This window comes from Diceros bicornis, chromosome 17 (assembly GCF_020826845.1).
Source record: "Diceros bicornis minor isolate mBicDic1 chromosome 17, mDicBic1.mat.cur, whole genome shotgun sequence".
In the NCBI taxonomy this organism is placed as follows: Eukaryota; Metazoa; Chordata; class Mammalia; order Perissodactyla; family Rhinocerotidae; genus Diceros; species Diceros bicornis.
Window position 1 is genome coordinate 40587644 of NC_080756.1, and position 25475 is coordinate 40613118.

The following is a 25475-nucleotide window of genomic DNA, read 5'->3' on the forward strand; positions in this document are numbered from 1 at the left end:
ATCCGAGATGATGAAAATTGAAAATTCAGTTTTATTTTTAAAAATATTCAGAAGCACCAATACTATTCCAGGGGAACACACCACCACAGTCTTAGGGAAGAACATGGGTCCTCTAAACTTGACCCGGAAAGCAAAACAAAATTTATTTCTATTTGGACTAAATCTATCCAAACAAGGGTGTGAGAGTCCAGAAGAGCCGAAGATGGTCAGGTTTTAGAAACACCGCGGTCTCTGTGTTCAAGAGCCTGCAAACTGTGAGACTGGCTGAGGGCACAGGCCTCCTCAGCCACCAGAAGGTGACCTCCTCATTTGGGGAGAGCGCGGGCGTGCGCACACTTGAGCCCTTGTCCTTGAAGGGGATTGAGCGAGCGGAGGGGAGGGGTAGGCGGTGCTCGGGTTTCCAATCACAATAGAGAAAGCTAAGAGGCTGCGAGGGGGTGGGCCCCGCCTCCTCCTCCCTCTTTGCAGATCCTGCGCCAGAGGAGACGCACGCTGCTGACATTGTCTTCTTCGCGCGACTCCTACAACCGTCTCCAGAGCCTTCTCTCTCCTGGTAGGTTTCAGCTCAGGACCCTGAATCCTGGCTCACAGGCAAACCGGTGGGATGTGCAGGGGAGTCATTGTGTAGTAAGACTGGGGGAAGGACCAAGAAGGACATCTGTCCTCTGGGACCTGTAGCCCTGAGCATCCGGGCTCGAGCCCTGACTCAGCCCCCGGGTTTGGGGCGGCAGGCGGTGCCCTCGGCCGGGGAGCAAGGCGGAGCGAAGGGGCTGCGACCGAGCTTTGTCGCCGCGCACCAGGGCTCGCCTCCAGCTCTATCAGGGGAAAGACTTGTCGCTTTTGTACCTAAAACCTGGGCCCTACGTGTCTTTGATCGGTTCATGGCGGCCACATCACCTCCAGTGCCTGCTGGCGGGAGCCCGGACACGTGCGTGAGGAGCTAGGGGAGGAAGAAGGAACCGGGTGACATGCGAAGGCTGGCTGATCTTGAACCTGGGTTTTGGAATCTACTACCACGGGAGTGGAGGAATGCCCCTGCTTTTGCGGGGCTGAGGGTAAAGGATGATCAGCAGGTTTGCCCCTGCGCTCCAGTCTTGACCTGGCTACAGATGCGACCCTTCCCGGAGCGGTAGGCCCGTTCTTTTCTGGCCTTTTTTCTGAATGGTTCGGGTGTTTTGCTTACTTAGCCAGCTTTGGGTGTTCAGAAAAAGGAAGGCCTAGACTTTTCGCTAGAGACCTCCTCCTAGGAGAAGTGTGCTTTCCTCCCCTTGTGACTTGCCCTCCCCGCTTCCTGCACCAGGAGGAAGAGGTGACCTGTGGGCGGCGAACAGTGCTAGCTGCCACGGGGCCCAGAGAGGGGGAAGGGGAGGCCTGGCACTTGCTTAGGGAGGAATTAGATGGCAAGACGTGGCTTTCTAAAAGGTTATAGAGTTGAGAGAGATTCTGCAAAGAGGATCTTTGTTAAGATCTTTGAACGTAAGGCACTGGTTCATTTCCAATGATATATATGGGGGTAGGGATGTAAAGGACCAAGAATCGCAGGGTTTTTTTACCCTTTCTTCTTCCTTACAGCCACTTCTGTGATCTTGGCACAGGCCTGCGTATAATATAGAACATTTTCTTCTAATTTTTTATAACTCCTATTAAGGAAAAATAAAAGAAAAACACTTTTCTCCAGAAAGATCTGAAAGAAAATCCTTACTGGCTGGAGCCTCTAAATTGTAGTTTCGGAAATTCCCAAAGTTAATTTAATTAAGTCTTTCTGAACAACTAATCTACATTTATATTACCACCATTTCTGGATTTTTGTTTTCCATTTCTTACTGGGTTCCGTATATACCTAAAAGATCTTAAACATACCAACTAATGAAAATAAACTTAATGGAGGAAAACTGTGCATTTGTATCTTGGTTCCAGAAGAAGAGATGCGGCCTTCTTCTGATTCTGCGCAAAAGGCAGGACGTGGGAATTTCATTGTAAGGTCATCTATTTGTGGAGGCAGTTGCACGGGGTTGTATATTTCTTTTGTAGCATCCAGGAGAAAGCAGCAGATGTGCTCTGTGAAGGCAAAAGAATTGCTCAATTTAGTCCCTAAAGATTGGGGGAAAATAGATATAGAACAAAATAGTTGTTACACAGTCGTCTCCAAGTTAAGTACTTTGTTCTAATTCAGAGCCTTACTAATTCTTTCTTAACATTTACAATTACTAAACTAGGTTTTGTTACTTAGTCCATTGCAGATGAGAAACAAAAAAAAAAGACTGGGAGGCAGGGGTACAGTTTGAAACAGGTCCAGTGGCCTCCGATGCAACAGTCCAGCATAAAAAGTAGAAGGCAAACTAAAATAATAATCATTATGATGGGTTGTAATTATGTGATACTTAATTATGAAGAAAGAGCTTATTTGTGATCTGTACCCCGTCTCTGTTTAAGAAGGCAAGGCGGTATATTTTGTATACAAAATTGCCATGGAATTGATGTTTATTTCAATAAGTTTTGCCATTTGTTTTAGTTATCCAGAAAATACACTCGAATAACTGGTGGCAGAGATAAATTTGATGTTACCATATAGACTGTTTTCAAACAGATTTCAATTTTATTTTATTTTTTGGCTTTTTTTTTTTTCTTTAATGACTAGAAAGAGACTAATTCAAGGCTGATAGTCTTCTAATGGGACCTCCTTAAAGGAAAATGTATTAAGTATCCACCTTCCAATAAGCTTCCAGGGTGCACTAAAAGAAATTCAGAGTAATATTTTTGCAGATTTTGCAAAATATTCATTGTGATTTTATTGTCACTGTATTTATTAAGCACACATTTTATGTCTAGTGAACTGTGACACATTTTAAGTGAGACTTAAAGATGAAAAACCAATCAGTCCCTATCTTCCAAAAGTGATAATAACCATTAGTAGTAGAAATTGTATTTATAACTGCCTATTAATTCTTTTAGATCAAGCTTAGATACGGGTTAATACTGGGCCCAAGCCCAGTTACATATAAATTCCTTATGGGGGACTAGAAACAAATCAGCTACTTTAAGTATAAATATTCATGTCTTTTAGCCAGTAAACAAAGACCCACAAGACAAAATTGTTACAACTTGTTATACTAACGTGGAATCACAGGCTGAAGAAAAGAACCCAAATTCAAATAGGCTTCATGGAGGTTTTTGTCTTGATTAAATACCTCATTAAATGGGTTACATGGTTCTTTAAAATGTATTTTGTTTTAGAATAGTATTAGGCTCATTTTAAACTGTACTTTAGTTCAAAATTGCACAGTAACATTGTATAGATTATTCCTATTCATGTTGCTTGTGTGGATGGATGTATAATCTTCTGATTCTTTTCACGCAGTGCAGGATGGCAACTCTTAAGGAAAAACTGATTGCACCAGTTGCGGAAGAAGAGGCAACGGTCCCAAACAATAAGATCACCGTAGTGGGTGTTGGACAAGTTGGTATGGCCTGTGCCATCAGCATTCTGGGAAAGGTACATTTCAAGAACACCAAACATGATAGACAGTTTCAGCATGTATATACAATCTCTTTAGGCACATCAGAATTTTATTGCATCTTTAAAAGATTTTTTTTTCTGAATAATTTGAAATAAGGTGTAGACATGATACTGCACCTTTAAATACATGAGCATGTTATCTCCCAAGAGAATGATACTCTCCCTATCAGACATGATAGAGTAATTACACTCAGGGAACTTAACATTAATATAATATTATCTAATGTACAATGCCCAGATTTAAAATTCTCCAGCTGTCAAAATCATGCTTTTTATAGCTGTTTTCACCCCAATCCAAGATCATATATTTCATAGACTTGTCATGTCTCTTTAATCTGGAACTGTTACTCAGCCTTTCTTTGTCTCTCACATCATTGGCATTTTTGAAGAGTCCTTGTCAGTTTTGTAGAATGTCCCTTAAATTATGTTGGTCTGATGTTTCATTGTAATTAGGTCCAGGTTAAATTTTGGGGTGGGGGTTATGACTAGTGATGTCATGTCTTTCCCGGTGCATCACATCAGGAGGCAGGTGATGTTCAACTTGTCTCGTTAATGATGATGCCCGAGAATCCTCTGGCTGAAGTGGTGACTGCAAGATTTCTCCACTGCAAAGGTCCTGTTACCCTCTATAATTAATAAATAACATGTACAGTGGCTTTTTGGGGTCGTGGAAATATCTCATTATTCCATTCCAACTTTCACCCAATACTTTATTTTGAAATAATTTCAAACTTACAGGAAATTTGTAAGAATAGGAAAAAGAGTAAAGCTTCCATGTCTGCTTCGCCCAGATTTACCAATTCTTAACATTTTTAAATTTTCTCTTTATCTTTGTCTCCCTCTCTCTCTGCCTCTCTAACTATACATATAATGGATTTTTTTCTGAACCCTTTGGGAATAAGTGCAGATATCATGCCCTTTCCTTCTAAGTCCTTCAGAGTACATTTCCTAATATTGTACAATTCCAGAGTACAGTTCTTAATATTTCTAACATATTCTCACATAATCAGCACAATGATCAACATCAGGAGATTTTACGCTGTTGCTGTACTGTTGGTACCTTTTACTCCTCCAGACTGTACTTTCCTTACATACCTCCATAGATTTTTGGCTTGCCTCATATATACCCCTTGCAGTTCAAAGCACAGTTAGCTTTCTGTAGTCTCCAAGGACTTTTGAGGAAAGAGCTCTTATTTACCTCACTGAATCAATTCCTTGTTCTTTCTGAAGGCTGCCTTAAATGTAGGAACCACCCTCCAGCCCCCCAAAAAAATGCCGTCTCGCCTTCAGTAGAGCACACTGTCCCTTTGTATCATATGTGAAGGCTGCCTGAATAACTCCTAGCCAAGCGTATTTCTGTTTGCAAAGTTAAAATTCTAAAGGAACAAATTCTGAATCTTTACTGAGAAAAAGTTATCAAAGAAATAATTAAAATATGTAGTGCACACCTATGAAAGTTTTATTCTTTTGCATTTTTTCTGGCTAGTCTTCATTGACTAGGTGTCTTTGATTTAGGAGAGCTGCTTCCCAAGTTACAGGGAATTTAAATAATCACAATTTAGTGCTCACTATTTATGCCAGTAAAACAAAGAGTATTCCAGCTGATATTTCTTTTGAAATGTTTATTGAGTGTGTACCACGTTTGTACTAGCCCTCGTGGTCTAGTAGTTAAGATAAAGATTCGTTGCTCTCACCAGTGCAGCCCGAGTTCAGTTCCCGGAACCATACCACCATCCGTCGGTTGTCATATTGTGGTGGCTGCATGTTGCTGTGATGCTAAAAGCTGTGCCACCGGTATTTCAGATACTAACAGGGTTACCCATGGTGGACAGGCTTCAGCGGAGCTTCCAGACTAAGACAGACGAGGAAGAAGGGCCTGGCCACCCACTTCCAAAAATACTGGTCATGAAAACCCTATGAATAGCAGCGGAGCATTGTCTGATATAGCGCTGGAAGGTGAGAGGATGGCACAAAAAGACTGGGCAGGGTTCCACTCTGCTGTGCACAGGGTCCCAAGGAGTCGGGATTGACTCCATAGCATTAACAACAAACCATGTTTGAAGTGTTTTAATAAAAATGCTTCATTTTAAACAACAACCTCAGGAAATGGGAATTTCGTATCCCATTTTCAGATGAGGTAGCTGAGGCCGGAAGTAGCCTGCCCATAGTCACACAGCTGGAAGTGCTAGAGCTGTATTTTGAACCCAGGGCTCTTAACTCTTAACCATGGTGACTCTCCGAGTATTTTATTCTATGCTAGTATTTAGGCAGTTGAAAACATAAGGTATTAATGAAATACTAGCTAAAAATTCTTCTTTTCCTCCTGCTAATTTCAAAATTTGGACTTTTCAGAAAACTATATCTGAGCTATCATGATTCTGTATGAAGTACCTCTATGGTTGTTTTAATTGTACATTTAAAGTCCTCTTCAATGAATAATTCAATTGAGACTGTGTCTGCCGTTATATAATACTTTGGCCCAATTCAAGTGCTTGAGAGAACAGACCCTGCTGCTAACAGTAGGAATCTTCCAATTTAGATGCTGTGAAGGAGTGACTGCCTTGTTTAAGACCATTTTACTCATTAAAAATGTTTAAATCTTATTTTAATGGGTAAGGATTAAAGTGCTTCAAAATTGTTATTAATATTTGGTGAGGATTGTAAACCCCACTAGTTTAATAAAGACAGGAAAATAACAGTGCTGACTGTGTAAGGCATCTGTATTTTACCTCATTCCTCCACAGAAGTTCCAGGGGAGTACTGTCATCTATATATTACTGTTGAGAAAAACCAAACTCAGAAAGATTAAACGACTTGGTTAAGATCATACAGATACTAAGATACTAAGTGCAGATCTGGCCTTTTGAGTCTTTACAGAAGGCACACGTTGCTTTGGCCCAGAAAATGAGGGAAGCTAGAGCATCAGAGATCGAGGCTGAGGAGGTCTGCACCTTAGCTAGGCCGGTGAAGGCAACTGAGGCTCCCTAGTACAATGTCCCACCATTACGAAGACTCAGTTATTTTCTGCCTCTACTCTTGCCCACTCTCCTCATGCTCATTGCCAGCATAACAGTAGTGAACTTTTACAAAAACAGTAGCTCTCCTACTTAACACTTTCCAGTAGTGTCACAGTGCACATATACTGCATGCATACATAAAATCATGTGAGGCGTCAAGGATCTCTCTACCTGTCTCTCAGAACTAGGCAATGGAGTGCACAACTCCAGGGGGTGCCCTTCACAGTGTCGTAGCACCTTCCAGTGCAATGTGGTGCTACTGTCTCTGACTTCTTCTCTTACCCTCTGTGCTCTTTCTTCAAAACCCCAAGCTTATTTCTGCTTAAACCCTTTTGCTTGATTTTTCCCTCACCTGAAATGTCTACGCTAGACCATCACAGACTTGACTCCTTCCTATTATTCATATCACACCTTTGCGGGCAGGTCTTCCTTGACCATCTGGTATGAAGTAAACTTTCTTGCCAGTAACTTTGACATCACCCTGCATTGTGGTGTTTATACCACCTCCATCGTCAGAATCCTCTTACATTGTTTGCTTAATTCCTAGTTCCTTCCTGATGCAGTCCTCAAGAGCAGGGACTTTGCTGAATTTATTCATTACTGTATTCCTGATTAGTAGAATAATCCCTGGCACATTCAGTAATAAATATGTATTAAATAAATGAATATTCCTGCTATTACTAGTAAACTGCACTTACATTTGGTCAAATTTTGATCACAGCTTTTCCTTTTCCGTGGCTTCTACTGCCAAATATGACTTCTGCCCCACTACCAACCACAGGCTCTGCATTTTAGCTGCCAAAACCTCATGTCATCAGGGTCACATAGAGCTTCCAGGCAAAGTTATTCTCCCTGTAGCCTGTGTGTCCAGCTGTTTTTGGTTTGAGTGTCTGTTCTTGACTCAGTCAACCGTAGCCATGTTCTTTCAGTACAAAAACAGCATAAGAAGTCTCTTAGAAGGAGCAATGTAATTACAGACATTGCAAAGTAGTTTTTGCAATGCAGGACTTCGCTTAAAAGTGGAACTTAATTAAAGTTTGGTATATATACAAGAATAGAATGGTTAATGGAACAGACTAAAAGCTCAGAAACAGGCCCCAAAAGTAGTTAATAAGATAGAAGTGGCATTCCAGAGGAGAAGAAAAACAAAGTATTGAATAAATGGTGCTTGTGCGTTTAGCTAATTATTTGGAAAAAGTTATACCTTTTCTTCCCACAAAATTTCTTGCAGAGTAAACATCTGAATATAAAACCATCAAATATTAAGGCATTGGTGGCAGTGATTTATTAGCTAAGAGGACCAAGAGGCAGGTTGTGGCTGTGTCTGGTCCACACAGGAGATTAAAAGACCTTTTTGTTGTATGTTAAACAAGTTTTCAGCAGTAATGTTCTTGGCTTCTAACTGACCTTGCTCCTTAATAAGTTACTGCTTTTGCAATTAATCTAAGCCTTGCTGTTTCAAACATTTTAAACCATATATTTATAGCTTAAGTGAAATACATGTGATAAATTCATAGGCTATACAGTATGTGAAGACAGAAGGAGATTTATTTCAGCCAAACAACAGCGTCAGTACTTAATCACACGTCTTCTGTTTGCCTGCCTCCACACTTGGAGGATATTCAGTCGTGCAGATGCAGCTAAATTCAGGGCTGCAGTTATTTTTTTAAAGGGTTGGATCGCTTCCTTCCTTGCCAGCTAAGTAGTGTGCACTTCTCAGCCAATTCTCTACGCCCACAGAAACAAAAGACAGGATCTGAGATCCGGTGACATCCTTTTCCAGTTAAGCCCCAAATTATTTTGGCCTGTTGACTGCAACGGCACACATGTGAGGTTGCTAAAATAAGAGTGATATTCCTAGTGCTCAGTACCTTGACTGAATGTTATGGCTTTTAAGTTATATTGTATTAATTTAGGGCTTAAAAAACACAAATGAGGGTTTTGTGTGATCTTAGCAGAAGCTGCAGAGGAACAAAAGCATTTTAAAGTATTAAACATGTGTTTAAGTAAAAATGGATGAAAAGTGGGGCCGGACTGGTGGCATAGTGGTTAAGTTCATGTGCTCGGCTTTGGCAGCCTGGGGTTTGGAGATTCGGATCCCTGGCACGGACCAACGCACGGCTTATTAAGCCATGCTGTGGCAAATGTCCCACGTATAAAGTAGAGGAAGATGGGCGTAAAGGTTAGTCCAGGGCCAGTCTTCCTCAGCCAAAAAAAAAAGGCAAGAAAAAATAGTATGAAAATTAATGTCAGTATTTGACATACATGGAAAGGAGAAAATAGTTACTAAGTAATCCCCACCTCATAAAATGGTCATTTCGGAAGTTTGCAAGTAAATCGGTTGCTTGTAACGAAGAACACATTCAATCATAAGGAGGCTTGAATCTCAGAGAAAACCTCACAAGCAAGACTATTGTGGCTCACTTCTTGAGGCTAGCCAGCCACTGGGATTCTAGAGACGGGACGGTGCTCATTCCTTGGCTTCTACAGGGAGCAGGACCTCCTTTGCTGGCAAGCTAAAGTTTTCTTAGTGACCATCTTCCCTCCCTCTGCTTCTTCCTCTGCTGGTCAGTGCCTTCCTAACACCTCCAGTTCCATCCTAGGCTATTCTGCCTTATCCTTCCAAGTGCTTCCTGAACCTCAGTTACCTACCCCTTCTTCCCGTCAACACCCTTCACCTGTATAGCTGATCACACTATCCTTAGGAGAGGTATTTCCATTTTTAAGTGGGCTCCAGTATTGATATATTATATTCAGCTAATTTTGCCAGCAGCCCTGAAAACAGTAAAGGCAAGGACTCTAGTGGTATTTCAGTGGGACGGATAACTACTTTTTAAAGCGTTTGCAAATTACGACTTTCCATAAGGTAACCGGATTTCAAAGCTGAAATGTTGTTTAGATGCATTTAGATTGACACCTGCTCCCCTCATTCATACAAGAAGAAAAGATGGGGCCGGCCCCGTGGCTTAGCGGTTAAGTGTGCGCGCTCTGCTGCTGGCGGCCCGGGTTCGGATCCCGGGCGCGCACCGACACACTGCTTCTCCGGCCATGCTGAGGCCGTGTCCCACATACAGCAACTGGAAGGATGTGCAGCTATGACATACAACTATCTACTGGGGCTTTGGGGGGAAAATAAATAAATAAATAAAATCTTTAAAAAAAAAAAAAAGAAGAAAAGATCAAGGACTTGCTGAAGAGTGTACATGATTACTCAAAGGGAGAATCCAGGGTTTTGTTTTTTTTCTCCCACTATTTATGTAGAGATAGAGAGAACATATAAACATGAAATATGTTACATATAACCACCAATCTGTTCTCCGTATCTATGTGTTTATCTTCCACATAGGAGTGCAATCATATGGTGTTTGTCTTTGTGTGTCTGTATATTCTTAAAGCGACTTGTATCACGCTAATTGGATCCTAGTTAAGTATTAGGAGATGAAATTCTGAAAAATCTGTGTCTTAAATATTAATAGTTCATTATTCAAGATGTTTTATTATAAAGTGGTTTCAAGAGCGCGCCTAACTCCGTGATAAAATTCTCCAGGTTTTTAGGCATTTTGTGTTGAGCCGTTTCTAGGGCCTCCGGGTTGCTCCGTGAGCTGGGGCGTCCTCGAGTGGTTTGGGTACTGACACCTGCTTTGTGTTATAGTCTCTGGCTAACGAGCTTGCTCTGGTGGATGTCTTGGAAGATAAGCTCAAAGGAGAAATGATGGATCTGCAGCACGGGAGCTTGTTTCTTCAGACGTCTAAAATTGTGGCAGATAAAGGTAGTCTCCTTTCACGTGCAAAGTGATCTAATAGTAAAGTAATATCCTCACTCCCTGATGTAAAATTAGTCTTCTGTCTTGGTGAATCGAGTGTGGGCAGTTTTTTCTTTCCTTCTGGGTCCAGTTCATCCTCGAGGACACCTGCAAGTGTTCCCGCTATAAACCCTCCACCGCGTGCCTTCCACACGTTTGGTACATGACATTTTGGGAAATTGTGTCATCATGCTTATTTACGTGTATCTGAGAACCGGAGTGTTTTAGATCCAAAAAAAATATTTGCACCAAGTCGTTTGAGTGCCTTGAAGAAACTAAACAAATTCATATTCTAGCTATCTCTGTTCTGGATTAGCACGTTTATGCAGTGGTATTGCCACCTCAGCACAGCTGTGCCTAAAGATGTCAAAACATGGGCCTCCAAAATAATTTCTGACAATACTACTACTAATAATAGCTGTTATTCACTGAATTATTAGCATTCTGGGTACTGTGTGAAACAACTGTCAAAAGTCAAGTAGCAACACAGTTTAATTTTATGAATCATCCATAGCTGTTGAGCCTAATGATCACATCAAATCATAATGTCTGTGTATTTGGGGAAAGGGTGCACTTCCTTGAGGAAAAAATAAAATATTCTCTAGAGAAACTCACTGCTAAAAGTGAATAAGCTCCCTTAAAATATTGAGTATTAGAAATTAATTTCTAGCCAAGAACAAACCCTTCAATGCCTTCTTTTCCCTTTGTAGGTTGAATTAACATTATAAGACTAAAGGTACCTTTAAATTGCTTTTGTGTTGGAGGGCGGCCTGTTGAACTTTGGACGCAACTGTTTATGCTTTGTATTATTACTGACAATCGAATATTCTCTGAAGTAAGAGCATTTTGAATTTGTTAGCCAGAAACATAATTTAAGGCCTTCCTTATTTCCTTAGTCCATTCTCTGAGCCAGTTTTATGGTTGGAATGTTTCCATGTAGCTCAAGGAGGAAGAAGCCACAGGAGCATTGCACTTCAAAACCTTATAATACAGAAAACGTAATTCTCATATAAGTTCTAGAAGCTTTTGTATGTTTAGCTTTCTAGAGCATATCGTATATGATATGTTTTGATGAGGAGTTGTATTTGAAGTATCTTTCTTTCCCTTCTCCTTCAAGATTACTCTGTGACCGCCAATTCTAAGATTGTGGTGGTAACTGCAGGAGTCCGCCAGCAAGAGGGAGAGAGTCGTCTCAATCTGGTGCAGAGGAATGTTAATGTCTTCAAATTCATTATTCCTCAGATTGTCAAGTACAGTCCTGATTGCATCATCATTGTGGTTTCCAACCCAGGTATTATTATAATGCCTTAGGGTTCACTTCGGTTAATGTTTTTGGGTTTTGTTTATTTTGTTTTTTGAAGTTAAAAAAATCTGTTCTGATATTCACCAGCAGAAGCAATTCATCTGTCTTCTGTTATTGGCCACAAAAGAGTGGTGTTTGCAAAACAAATGGCACTGTCCCAGGCCAAATGTTTGAAAATGTGAGAAGAGTTTTCTATAAAGCTTTCATCTGTTTGTTTCATCTGGGTTTGTTGTAGAGTCTAAAAGCTTTTAAATTTTCTATAAAGATTATCCTGGGATGCATAATGAAATGTTTGAATGTGTCTCCAATTTGTAAGAAACATTTTAGCATATCTGACCTTCTCTTTGCCAAAAAATGCATTCTAGTGGCCTTATCTCTAAAACTCTTCAAAATTGAATGACTGAATTTGAAAAGAAGCGTTTAAAAACTATTAATCAGTTCAATTTTAAAGGTAGTAATAGATTGTATTAGTGGACATGCTAACACCAAATGTTATAACTTAAAAGCTGCTCTCCTTGCTAAATCAACATTTGCAGAATAAACATTAAAACTTCTGGTTAGAAAGAATAGCATTTTTCCCGCTAAACAGTCAAAATTCACTCTCTATTTTACACTTCTTTTGTCTGTAATTTGCCACCAAACATTGCTTATTGGTGAGCATAGTGGATACATTGATAAAATGGTAAAACTGATTGTCTCTGACACTTCACATAGGGACAGATTGTGAATAAGAACCAAGGGAATCCTTAACAGTTTACGGAATATTGAGAGTTGGGAGCCAGCCAGGACAGAGATTATTTTAGTATTATTATTCTCTGCAGTCTTGGATTGGGATTTACTAAATAGTTCAGTCTTATATATAAAACTTCTCATAAATGTATAGTGGCAGATAGATGCAGAACAGGAATGACAAAGAGCTGGCACGGATGAAGTTGCTGCATCCTGTGTCTTAAGGCAGATATTATTAACTGGTTATACAACTTTCTAGGTATAGCTTCAAAGTCTTAACTCTCCAGGGAGTCACTCCCACTGAATCAAAGTTGCCAAGGAAGAGTTCATAATCTCCAGTCCAAAGTGACCTTAAAATATCTTAGCCGGTGTCTATATATGAGTGTGGAGGTGGAGACTGCAAGATTAACTTCTTGGCTTCTTTGTGTGCACATTTTCCCACTGTTCACAGCTTAGCCTGTAAGGGCTATAATACTCTCTAGACCAGCAGATTTCCCCTCTGTGCAGTCTCAGGGCTGTGCACACCAGAACAAAGGTTCTGTCTTAGAGGCCCTTTCATTAAATAGAAAATGTTAATACTCTGTATTATCACAATCGTCTACTGAATAGTATCTTGTGCCCAGGAAAATTTATAGTAGCATGCCTTGGTAATTTAGTAACCAATGGCTTTTGGTTTATGATGACAGTCGTTACAATCATGGAATGTTAGAATTGGAAGAAACTTAAGGGACCATCTAATTCAACCTTTTTTCTCTTTCCACATACAGTAAGTTAATTAATGTGCAAGGCTTTTATGTGTTCTTGGTTCAAGTAATAACGTAAATAAAAAACCACAATATCGCATTTTTCGTGTTTTACAATCTCTCTTAATATAAGGCTTAAAAGTTTTTCCTTGTCTCTCTAACTCCCATTATCTCTAACTATGAAAAGTCAAAGTATTTACACCTTTCTGGCCACATCTGATGTGGGGAGTGGGGAGGTGGGAGAAGAGGAAGCCAGGGCACCTACTAATTGACATAGCAGTTGCAATCAGTTTTGATTTACTTACGTATATTATTCTGAAATTGTTAGTGGATATTCTCACCTATGTTACCTGGAAACTAAGTGGATTACCCAAGCACCGTGTGATTGGAAGTGGCTGTAATCTGGATTCTGCTAGATTTCGCTACCTTATGGCTGAAAAACTTGGCATTCATCCCAGCAGCTGCCATGGATGGATTTTGGGAGAACACGGCGACTCAAGCGGTAAAAAAAAAAAAAAAAATCAACAATATTACTGTGCACTTATGGTATTGTTCTTGCCATTATGAATTTTTTGTTTTTAAATTTTATTTTTATATATTTTCACATACTTCCCATTACAAATAAGTAATATGTGGAAAGATACTTTGATACTGATTAGGTAAATATCTGATTCCTCGTCAATTTTTTGCCTGCTAAGTTTAGTATCTATTAATGATTCTTGCTTAAGTAAATTATTACTTTGATAGTTGTCAAACATGGTATTCTAATTCCATCATTTCTTCTATATTTATTATTTGTATTCTAATGTAAGAGAGAGCTTTCTCTTCTTCCCCATTTATTTATTTATTCGTTTATTTATATCAGTGTAGACTCAGATTTTTATTTTATTGCATGAATATTCTGTCACTGTAACTATAGTGCACAGATTGTCCCAGATTTGGCAAGTAACAGGCTCTTCAGGCTGGATCCTGTCTCTTCATTTTTCTGATCACTTTTTGAGACCTTCCTTGCTTTCTGGAACAATAAAGTGCACCAGCCTCATCTTGTGCTTTTCCTTTCCCAGCACTAGAACCATCTAATGAGCCCTGTTTCCTTCTAAGGGGAATGGTATTTACAAACCAAGATCTGGGCATAGTTGTGCCCTGTGCTCCTGGTATATCTTTGCTTCTAGGCCCTTTCAGTGGACAGAGCTGTTGTAGCCATCGTGTTTATTGAAGGAGTGAATTGGGTAACAAAAGCTTTTAAGTAACCAGTGTCTACTATTCTATTATGTAAAATAAATCTTGTTTCATAAGAAATCTGATTTTTAATAAATAATCATTACCATCAGTCGTTTAAGTAGTATGAGACCATATGGTAAATCTCTCAAATATTTTATTTAGGCATTTAAATAGAATTGTTGGAAATAAATTAATCATTGTAATAGGATCAACGTTAAAATTATATTGCACTTCGATTTCTTTTATAATACTTTGTTTTGAAATAGTTAAAAAAACCCCACTTATTCTAAATGTTTTATTTTACATTAATATTTCTCTTCTTATTTAAATTAATATTTCTGTTCCAATTTTATGTAAAAACATTTATGAACAATTCTGATTGTGTTTCGTAACTCTAAGCTTATTTATTAAACCAAAATACATTGAATAGGTTTACAGTACAATACTGTAATAATCCAAAACATTTTAATATTAATGATAATGATAATCTATATTTTACTAAATTTGTATCTGCCCTATACACAAGGAACTATTTTCTCCCTACAAGGTTAAGGTGTAAATTTTCCCTTGAGTTTAGTGGGAGTGTGTAGTGTGATTTTAGTAAAGAGTTTACTGTGATATTATAAGAATTACAGTTACTACATTTGTACTTTTTAATGTAATGCTGTTTTTTTCTGACACGTATCACTTCCTTCAAGAGTTCCTAATATCCAAGGATTTGTCTGAATTTATGTCCTATATAAAAAATATTTAGTACAATGGTGTACAGTAAAAGTTCATTAATTGCTAGTTATTACAATTAATACAGTTACTGGAACCACGGATTTGGGAGTGATATTACATGTTCTCTAGTTCAAGACTTGCATTTTACTGAGGAAAAAATTGAGGCAAAGCAGGCAATAGTGGCTTGTTGAAGATCCGTCAGCTAGTTAGTGGCATAACTACAACTAGAATCATGTCGTCTGACTCCTGTTCAATGTTCTATCACTCATTACTGTGACATTTTTTCCAAAACATCTTTTTTTCCTATTTCCATGTTGATCTATATTGTACATGAAATGAAAGAGAATTAAAGCATGTTCACGTAGGCACGATTATGTAGATTTTATCAAAGTCCGTGAAAATGCCTTAGTTTTCTCAACAGTTAGCCCAAATTCACAAAAGTTGGGGCCGAAATGGGAGTCTTACTTGGCCATGGGCAACTTTGCCTTTTCTAGCTGGTTAGAGCCATAGTAGACTACGGCATCCTTTGCTCTTAGTTCCCGAGTCTACAATGTTCTCCAGATGTCCCTGAGGAATACATCTGATTTTCAAGGTCCAGTTCAAATGCCTATTTTTTGTAGCCCTTTCTGACACTTTTTCCCCTCAATGAAGTAAACCCTTATTTATGTTTAATTATACCTTCTCCATACCTCTGTGAGAGCTCATCCCATTGTGTTAGTTTTCTTTAATTGCCTGTTTCTCCCTGTACATTCTGAACTTGTCCGCAGCACAAAGCATACCTTTATTTATCTTTGTACACCTAGATCTTCAATTATGCTTTTGTCTGGGCAGGAAGTCTTAAGAGTAGGTTAGGTGGTTGTTTTGGTGCATGAAAGCCTCCAAAAGATATAGTCCATGATAGACAACACCTTTGTCTGCTGTGCCTCTGGAAGCATTCTTGGAAGGAAATAGTTGATTCAGTTAAGACCAGAAAAATTCACTGTGGTTACATGGAGTGTCTTTCGATAGAGAGACTGAACTTGGGGCATTAGAAGACCTAGAGATAATTAGACTATATTTGGGTCTTAGCCAAGAATTTTTTTTTCACATCAGAAGAAAAGGGCTTAAATTAGAAAAATAGCAGGAAGAAAGTTAAGAATTCCTCAAACCAAAGTTTACAATAGTACTGAACTAGAATCTCGTGATTTCACAAACCTAGAGAGAGGTGAAGAACTTCTTATTCTCTGTAAGTATGATACAACAATCCTGTTTTGCACCAAAATGGTTGAAGTTAAAAGGTCAGACGTGATTATTTGAAGGCAAATGTCAGCCTTTTGGAGGAACTATACTGGAGTCGGTTGTCACTGGAGCAGTGGGTATTTAGTAACTTACATAAGAGGTGAAATCTGAACTAAGAGAAGATTTTTTTTAAATAATGTCAGAAATATATAAAATGTTTATCCTTTTTTGACAGTGGCTGTGTGGAGTGGAGTGAATGTGGCAGGCGTTTCTCTCCAGGAACTGAATCCAGAAATGGGAACGGACAATGATAGTGAAAATTGGAAAGAAGTGCATAAGATGGTGGTTGAAAGGTAAGTGGAAGGGGGCTTGAATTAGGATGATTAATTTCATCTTTACTTGGATAAAATTGAAACACTTTCCATGGCTGCCTGTTCAGATAAACTCTTAATATAGTTTAGAGTTCAGATAAACTCTAAATATGCAGCTGTTATCTTCTGAAAGAGACAAGACTAACTTATACCAGTCAAACCTGCTATGCGAGTCCCCCTAGGGAAAGCAAATATTTTTCTAGAGAAATTCTGTTATAGAACTAACAGGAGCAAAACACAGAGTTAACAAGTGAAAAGGGCTTTCAGATTGCCTCCTATCAGCAAATGAGGTTGAGTTAACTAGAAAGGTAAACCTAGATGCTATTAGTCTTATAATTGCCTAAAATAAATACTTGCTGATTGATTGCTCAAAGTGTAAGCTGTGCTGTATTTACCTTTCCATACTTAACTGGAGATGTCTCCATTTCCCTCCTTTTTCTTTCTTTTTTTTGGGAAGCTGTCTCTTTTGTTACTAACCATCCTTTTTCTATGACCTTCATGCTTACCATAAAATAAGGTGTGATTTGGACTAAAGAATATGGACTTGGATTTAAATCATGGCACTGACACTAACTATATAGTCTTGGGGAAACCATTTAACCTTAAGTTGAGTCTCAGTTTTCTCCTCTGTAAAGTTGTATGGTAATATAGTTATTGTAAAAATTGAGTAAAAGCACACACAGCTATGCACATACACGTCATTGATAAGCATTCAATAAATGTTAGCTATTATTATTTGCAGAGAATTGTTACAAAACTGACTGATGTCTCAAATGTGGAATCATTTTGTTTAGTTCAATTTTAATGATTTTTTTTTTTCAGGAGTTTGACCTATATATGGAGAAAAAGATCCTTTAAAAAGTTGAAAGGGTTCTTAGAATTTCAATTAACATAATCCCTTTATTTTACAAATGAGAAAACTAGGTCTCGCCCAGGTGATATAACTTCCCCAAGGTCTTCTAGTCAGTGGTAGATTGCATTAAATCCCAATTTCCTAATACTCAGTTACTCCTGCTATCTCTCAAGTACCAGTGCCTTGGTGGGTTTCGAGGTGTACAATTTGTGCTCGGAAAATTGCCAGGCAAGGTATAGTCATCACTTTGCTCTTGGGGTAGTTGGTCATAGTATTTTAGGTGACAATAATAAGTGGGGCCTCAAAATTAAGGTGTATTTTGTCCTTCGAATGTGAAGGTCCTTTTACTTTCATTGTTTCCTGATTTCATTAATATCTTGGGAAATATTTATGTTTATGAATAAGATTGATTGGAAAATGTACATTTTTACCACTGCGACTTCATAAATATTCACTTATACAATAAGCTATTTAAAATTATCAAAACATTTATATAGTGCTGCCATGTAGTATTGAAATTTTAAACATTTTACGTATATACTAACTCATTTAACAAACTTGAAATAGATACCATTGTTATCCTCATTTTACAGAAGAGAATACAAGTAAGAAAGGTTAAATAATTTCCTCAAGATTGCACACTTAATAAGAGACACAGCAGAAGTCAAACCCAGAGTCTGGTTTCAATAACTATTGAGTCTCATTTCAGTGATCTCTTTTATGATTTTGTTTTTCTTAGTGCCTATGAAGTCATCAAGCTAAAAGGATACACCAACTGGGCTATTGGATTAAGTGTCGCTGATCTCATTGAATCCATGTTGAAAAATCTGTCCAGGATTCATCCAGTGTCAACGATGGTGAAGGTAAGACATACTGCTACAGAATGTAAATGTACAAAATAAAATAAACTTATACAATATATAATGTGATGTCTAGTATTCTGTAAATAGATTCATTTAAAGAAGGACAAAATAAAGTATCAGTCCACAGTTACTTTTGTATGTCAAAGTTTTATGGAAACCTCTCTCCTCCAACAGAAGTCCAGGACAACGAAAGCACAAAACTTATAGAGGCTAAGACATCCAATAAATTTTTATAATTCTCCCTTGAATGATGTCGCAAATTAATATTAATTTTGAATCTTAGCACATTCTCAAAATATATGATCATTTGAATAAGTATAATAGAGTTTTGTTTCAAGTTGGTGTATTAAACTGTAGATGGCTTTTTTTTTTTTCTTTTTCTTTTTTGAGGAAGATCAGCCCTGAGCTAACATCGGTTGCCAATCCTCCTCTTTTTGCTGAGGAACACTGGCCCTGGTCTAACATCCGTGCCCATCTTCCTCCACTTTATATGGGATGCTGCCACAGCATGGCTCGATAAGTGGTGCATCGGTGCACGCCCGGGATCCAAACCTGCAAACCCCGGGCTGCCAGCAGCAGAGCGCACGCACTTAACCGCTGTGCCACTGGGCCAGCCCCTGTAGATGGCTTTTGGATACTTTAGCAAATTTAGTTTAATTCAAAAGCTATGGAACAGTCAAGCAGAAATTGATTAAATAAAACTAAAATTGTATTAAAACTTTCTGTAAGATAACTGACTCATTTTCCACAAGTCAGTGGCAGGGGTGAAAAAAGTAAGGGAGGAATACACTAGATTAGAAACATGCAAAAGAGATTTAGAAATATTTTGGGGTAAAACCTAGTGTCAGGTGTTTGTTTTGAAATACTATAGCAAAATCTTAAAAAGCAAGTATGGCAAAAATTGGATAATTGCTGAGTCTTGGAGTGTGTATATAGGAATTTGTTTATTCTCTCTCCTTTGGGGTATATGCAAAAATTTTGGAAATTAAAAGCTATAAAAATATTAAAGTAACTTTAATATAATTAAGTAATCTAATTAATTATGTAGTTAAATCCACCCTGTGAATAAATTACTTTACAGATTGGTAAAGTGTTTTGGAAATTGGACTGTTTTTTTCAACAACTCTTGAGTGTTGCAGGAATCTTGCCTTTGAGTGGCCTCCAACTACTTTTCTGGACCTTGTAGGTCGGCTACCACCTGAATTTCCCTCCCTAACTAAAGAATTCTAAGAAACAGGATTTCATGAAAAGTAGCCCATTAAAAACCACATTCACATACAATTCGAATTGAAGGCTTCTATATCAAATTTTATTAAAGCATATCTAAGCAGAGAAAGAAATGTCAATAAGTTCAGTAAAGTACTTACTCCTTCCTTATAAATTTCTAGCTTTATTGTAATGTATATTTGTATATTCTATGTATTACAAAACCCAATTCAGAACACAATTATTAGGGGAATATGAGGCTGTAAGTGATGAGAATTAAAGAATGAGTTTGTGCTTATCAAATTTCCTGCAGTTCTTTCTGTTCAAACAAAGGACCTGTGATCATTCTTACCTGTGGCTTCATTTCTTAATCTAAATGCTTTTTTTGCTCTGGCAGGGGATGTATGGCATTGAGAATGAAGTCTTCCTGAGCCTTCCGTGTATCCTGAATGCTCGGGGATTAACCAGTGTTATCAACCAGAAGCTGAAGGATGATGAGGTTGCTCAGCTCAAGAAAAGTGCAGATACTTTGTGGGGCATCCAGAAGGACCTAAAAGACCTGTGACTTCTGGCTTCTAGGCTGTAGGCATTTAAAAACTACAATGTGGTTAACCATGAGTCTTTAGTCTTCATCCAGGTACTTGCATCACAGTTAGTTTTTATCTTCCTAAATATGCGAATCTGGGCTCATGGAATCAAAGCCCATGCTTGGTTTAATGCTTGCAATATGAGCCCTTGAACAAATAAAATCAACTATTGTAGCGTGCTTCTGTTTCTGGGATTCTTTAATGACTTCTGAAAGATTTCAGTCAGTTTTTCAAATAATTCTTCCCTCACATCATAGGGTTCCCTAAATTCTATCATCTACGTTCCATCTTCTATACCCCTCCACAAAAGTTCTTTGTCGCGACATGTGCAGTGATTTTGTTGTTGTCCTGAGAATATGGTTACTATTTGTTTTAAAGGGCTTTATTTTTTTTAGAGCAGTTTTAGGTTCACAGCAAAATTGAGAAGAAGGTGCAGAGATTTCTCATATACCACTTGCCCCTGCACATGCATAGCCTCCCTCATTATCAACGTCACTCACCAGAGGGGTTCATTTGTTGAAATCGATGAACCAACATTGACACACCATTGTCATCCAAAGTCCATAGTTTACATTAGGGTTCACTCTTGGTGTTGTATATTCTATGGGTTTGGACAAATGTGTAATGTCGTGTATCCATCATTATAATATCACACAGAGTATTTTCACTGCTCTAAAAATCCTGTGGTTACCATGAAGAAAGAATTAGAGTCAATAGATGGAATTTACGAGGAAGTCCATTTTATTTCTCTAAAAGGAAGAACCTCTAAAACAAAGCTTTCTAAAATGGGAATTAACTTTGTAGAGTTAGTTCTATTTGGTAATAAAGAAAAATGAAAGTTTGGGCTGAAGTATCCAGATCAAGGCTATTGTGAGACAGCACAATATGGAGGTTAAGGGGGAACTTAAGGCAAACTTCCTTTAACAAAGAGTTTCCAATTTACATGTAATATCTAGGGGTCAGTTTAGGTAGTGCTAAAAACGTGGAATTTGTTATCACATAACCTGGATTTCAGTGCTGGTTTGATCACTGATTAACTGATTTTGGGTGAGTTACCTACTTAACCACTCCTAAGCCTCAATTTTCTCACCTGTGAAATAGTGATAATAGTGGTACCTCTTCAATATGGGTTGTGTAAGTTAAATGAGAAAATGTAAAATTCATAGCACAGCACTTGGTCATAACAGTAACCAACACTTAAGTAGTGCTTACTGTTCCAAGTGTTTTACATGTATTAACTCATTTAAATCATCCCAACTATCTTATAAGGTAGTGTTTCTCAACCTTGGCATTGTTGATATTTGGGGCTGGATGATTCTGTGTTGTGGGGGACTGCAGTGTGCATTGTAGGATGTTTAGCATCATCCCATCATCTACTCAGTAGATGCCCGTAACACACCCCTCCCCCGAGCTGTGTCAACCAAAAATGTCTGCAGACATGCCAGATACTTCCTGGGGAGCAAAATCACCCCTGGTTGAGAATCACTGCTCTGAAGTAAGTATTTGAATACCCACTTTACAGATGAGGAAACAAACAGGCACACAGTAGCAGAGCTACTAAGTAGCAGAGTTGGAATTCAACCCAGGCGTTGTAGCATGTTAATCTGCTCCTAAGCACAATGTACTACATTGCAGTAAATATGATTGTTACATTTTCATATCTTTAGAGTTTATAAAATGATATCAAAATCATTCTTAATGCTCCAGCATATTATGAGAATATTATTATTCCTGTTTTACAGAACGGAAGACTAAGACACAGGTATTAAATACCTTTCTCAGGTCACATTTTCAAATCGACTCAGTCTTTTGGTATGATGAGCATGTCTAGATGTAGGAGGAAGATTATTTTAATTTATGCCTCTAATTCATTGTTCTAGTTTTTATGTGAATGCTGAATTTACAATAAGCTTGTGGTTTTCAAGTTTGAATTTCATGGGCCGGTTTAAACTTTTTTAAACTTTGTCGGGGATGGGGAATGAGGACTTGTGTGGTGAGAGTTAGGGGGCCTCAACGTAAGTTTGCCAACTTTTTATTTTGCCAAATAAGTTCATGGAAAAAAAGAAAACCACATATTCTCACCATCACACAGAAGAATAGACATTTTAACGCCAAAGCTACGAGAAGACCATAATCTCAAATTTATCAGCTGTCCTGGACCATGAGCAAAACTCTTGGGATGACAGAGCCAAGAGCTGGGAGAAGTCTGGGTCCTTGGATTTCATGGAGCTGCTTCACCAGCTATAGACTGCCTTCTTCCAAATTTCCTTTACATTAGGAGGAAACAGACTGCCATCACTGCTGTTTTGGGTATCTGTCTCAGCTAGCCAAACCTAATTCGTAGTGACCCACCGTGTAAGACTTAACGATCCACCATAAGGCAAAGCACCTGTTAACAAATAACTTTTTATCTAATTGAGGAGATAGATATGAATGATAAATAGCAAAATAAGGTGCTGTAAAATCAAGAAAAAACAGTCCTCAGTTGGTGCACTTTAGCTATTTTCTTATTCCTTGGGGAAACATGGAAAATGGAACTGCTGGCATTCCCTTAGAATAGTGTAGATGCCCAGTAACACTCAACTAGTTAATAGATGGATTCAGATATTCCGTAGGCTAATATCCAAAGTGCAAAAATCACACACTGGGACTGACATAGATAATTTATCCATAAAGAAGATTTTATCTTGTAAAATTTTAGCATTGGAAGTGACCTTCGGCCCAAGCTATTATTTTACAGAAGAGACACTGAGATCCATCCATCTCCATGGCCTGGGAGATGCACTGCTCTCATTGACTAATGACTTAGTGGTTCTGGAGCCAAAGCCCGTGAATTGAGTGGTAGAGGGGATGAGTTCCAGAAGAAATTTAAGGCATGACTAAATATTGGGGAAAATAGATGCTAGATGATAAAAACAATAAATGCCCTCAGATGCTGACACTGAATCCATAATCCTTTCCACTACCCCACTTACTGCTGGTTATCACTGTCCCTCAATAGCCATGTATTAAATGCTTTCAATTATAGCTGGATTCTGCCTTAGTGAAGTTTTTTAGGTCAAATGCAGGTCTTTTGAGGGAAAACCACTACATTTTCCATTCTAATATCTGGCTCAACTTGATTCCTGTTGTTATTGGGGCTCCAACCTAGAAATGCTGGTCATTGCTTTAGAAAACTGGGAGATCAAAGGAAAGCAAGAATCTTGTATCCACTTTTGAAGCAAATAGTTCTATGTGAACAAAATAAAGAAGAGAATTAACAGGGAAGCCACAATACATTAAATTAGCCAGTAAAGAAATGTTTGCTGAGCATCTGTTGGGTATAAATAACTCTTCTAGTTGCTATCGTGGGAAGACAGAAGACATAGTCCTTGTCTTCAGGGAATAAAATATATGCTGTAATATGACGTTTATGTGTTTAGTATGGTACCCAGAGCACTAGACTTGTATCCAAATGTAACACTTCCAAAGTCATGACTCTTCTAGTTCAAGTTCATGTGATCAGAACGTCAGATTCTTTAAAATGTAGTGAATAAGGATATAAATGAGATGACATATAGGAAATGACTTTATAAATTGTAAAACCCTACACATGTATGTTATTATCATAAAAAAACAGTACAGTGATAAATTCCCAAGTGCTGTGACAGCTCTGAAAAGTAAATCTTTGTGGACTGAGACACACATTTTGGAGATGACTTAGAAAATAAGATTTAGATAAGTGCAAAGGATTATGAATAACCCAACAGCATGACTGGAAAAAAAATGTTGTATACACAGCTCACACCCTAAATGAGGACAATTTCTAAATGAAGCAAAGATTTAAATGCAGAAAGAAAAACTATGTAAGTTCTAAAAATAAATAGGGTACATTCCTTTATTACCTTGAACTTGGGAGGACCTTTCTAACTTAAGTCTCCAAATCTAGAATCATTAAAGAAATGACTGGTTCAGCTCAGAAAAAAAGAACTTCATGCCTGGAAAAACAACATAAGCAAAGTCAGGAGACAGCAGCAAACTGGAGGCGAAATATTGACTCACATCACAGGAAAAAAGAGTGAATCTTTAATACATAAGAACTTCTTAGAAACTGATTTTTTAAATGCCATAGAAAAATAATCAAAGTGATATGAATAGACAGATCACAAAAAAGGAAGTAAATTTCTATAAAATATGTGAAAAAATTCTCAACCTCGTTTATAAGAAGTGCAAGTTAAAAGTATACTGATATACAATTTTTCACCTAATAGGAAAAATCCAAATGTTTGATAACACACTCTATTACCATGACTGTGGGGAAATGGAACTCATGTATTACTGGAAGGAACATGAATTGGTATAACCCTGATGGAGGGAATTGAGGAATATCTACCAAAATAGAAAAGCACATGCCTTTCATTCAGAAGCTCCATTTTGGGGAATTAATCCTACACGCTAGCACAAGAATGACATAGTGTATGTTTTGGTTTAGCCAGGTAGCATTGTTTATCATAGCAAAAGATAGTAAACAATTGAAATGTCTGCCTATAGAGGACTGTTAAAGTGTATCTATTCACTCAATGGAACACTATTCCACTGTGTAAAAGAATGAGCATGCCCTTCACATATTGATGCAGAAAGACATATTGACAAGTGAAAAGAATAGCCTGCAGAAAAATGGAGGCAAAAAAAGAAGAAATTTTATATTTGATTGCATGTACATTAAGAAACTGTAAGGCTACAGAAAAGCCTATGTACCTTCAGAGTTAACAGATGATGGTGGAGAAAGGGAGCGTAGCGAAACCCAGGCATACGAAAGGGAGCATTTTAGTGTATAATTTTTATACTTTATGACTTTTTTTTTTTTTTTGTGAGGAGGACTAGCCCTGAGCTAACATCCGATGCCAATCCTCCCCTTTTTTCCTGAGGAAGAGTGGGCCTGAGCTAACATCCGTGCCCATCTTCCTCTACTTTATATGGAAGCCACCACAGCATGGCATACCAAGCGGTACGTCGGTGCGCGCCTGGGATCCGAACCTGGGAACCCTGGGCCGCCGAAGCGCAGCCCACGCACTTAACCGCTTGCGCCACTGGGCTGGCCCACTATACTTTATGACTTTTGAAGCAGGTGAATGTATTGTTTATTAAAGTTTTCTTAAATAAAAAAATGTTAATTGCTTTCAATATAAAAAATAACAGAAAGGACATTAAAATCTTCAGATATTCTGATAGATTAATTTGTCTTTTTGTTTCACTTTTTTTTCAGCCTCCTACACTGTGGAACAATAACAAAAACAACTTAATCTCTTATGAAATGTCCTTTACAAACATTCTGAATGGTC

The 25475-nt window shown here is 38.2% G+C and overlaps 1 protein-coding gene across 2 annotated transcripts; it reads left to right on the top strand.

Moving 5' to 3' along the window:
* Window positions 1-447: 447 nt before the first annotated feature.
* LDHB (lactate dehydrogenase B) lies at window positions 448-20333 on the top strand. 2 transcript variants are annotated; one of them, XM_058558666.1, is made up of 8 exons: window positions 448-553; window positions 3359-3493; window positions 10187-10304; window positions 11455-11628; window positions 13441-13614; window positions 16510-16627; window positions 18238-18361; window positions 19965-20333. In XM_058558666.1, the coding sequence occupies exons 2-8, from the start codon at window positions 3365-3367 to the stop codon at window positions 20130-20132; spliced, it is 1005 nt and encodes a 334-aa protein (XP_058414649.1). In that variant the 5' UTR covers window positions 448-553; window positions 3359-3364; the 3' UTR covers window positions 20133-20333. The 2 variants fall into 2 exon arrangements, with proteins under 2 accessions (XP_058414649.1, XP_058414651.1); XM_058558668.1 differs by lacking the exon at window positions 448-553 and adding an exon at window positions 909-1129.
* The last annotated feature ends 5142 nt before the right edge of the window (window positions 20334-25475 follow it).

Bases quoted from the DNA above. Each gene is read 5' to 3' on its own strand.
- LDHB (XM_058558666.1), top strand. From the start codon at position 3,365: ATGGCAACTCTTAAGGAAAAACTGATTGCACCAGTTGCGGAAGAAGAG. The intron at 11,629-13,440 runs GTATTATTATAA...TGAAATTGTTAG, and splicing joins CATTGTGGTTTCCAACCCAG to TGGATATTCTCACCTATGTT. The intron at 18,362-19,964 runs GTAAGACATACT...TTGCTCTGGCAG, and splicing joins CAGTGTCAACGATGGTGAAG to GGGATGTATGGCATTGAGAA.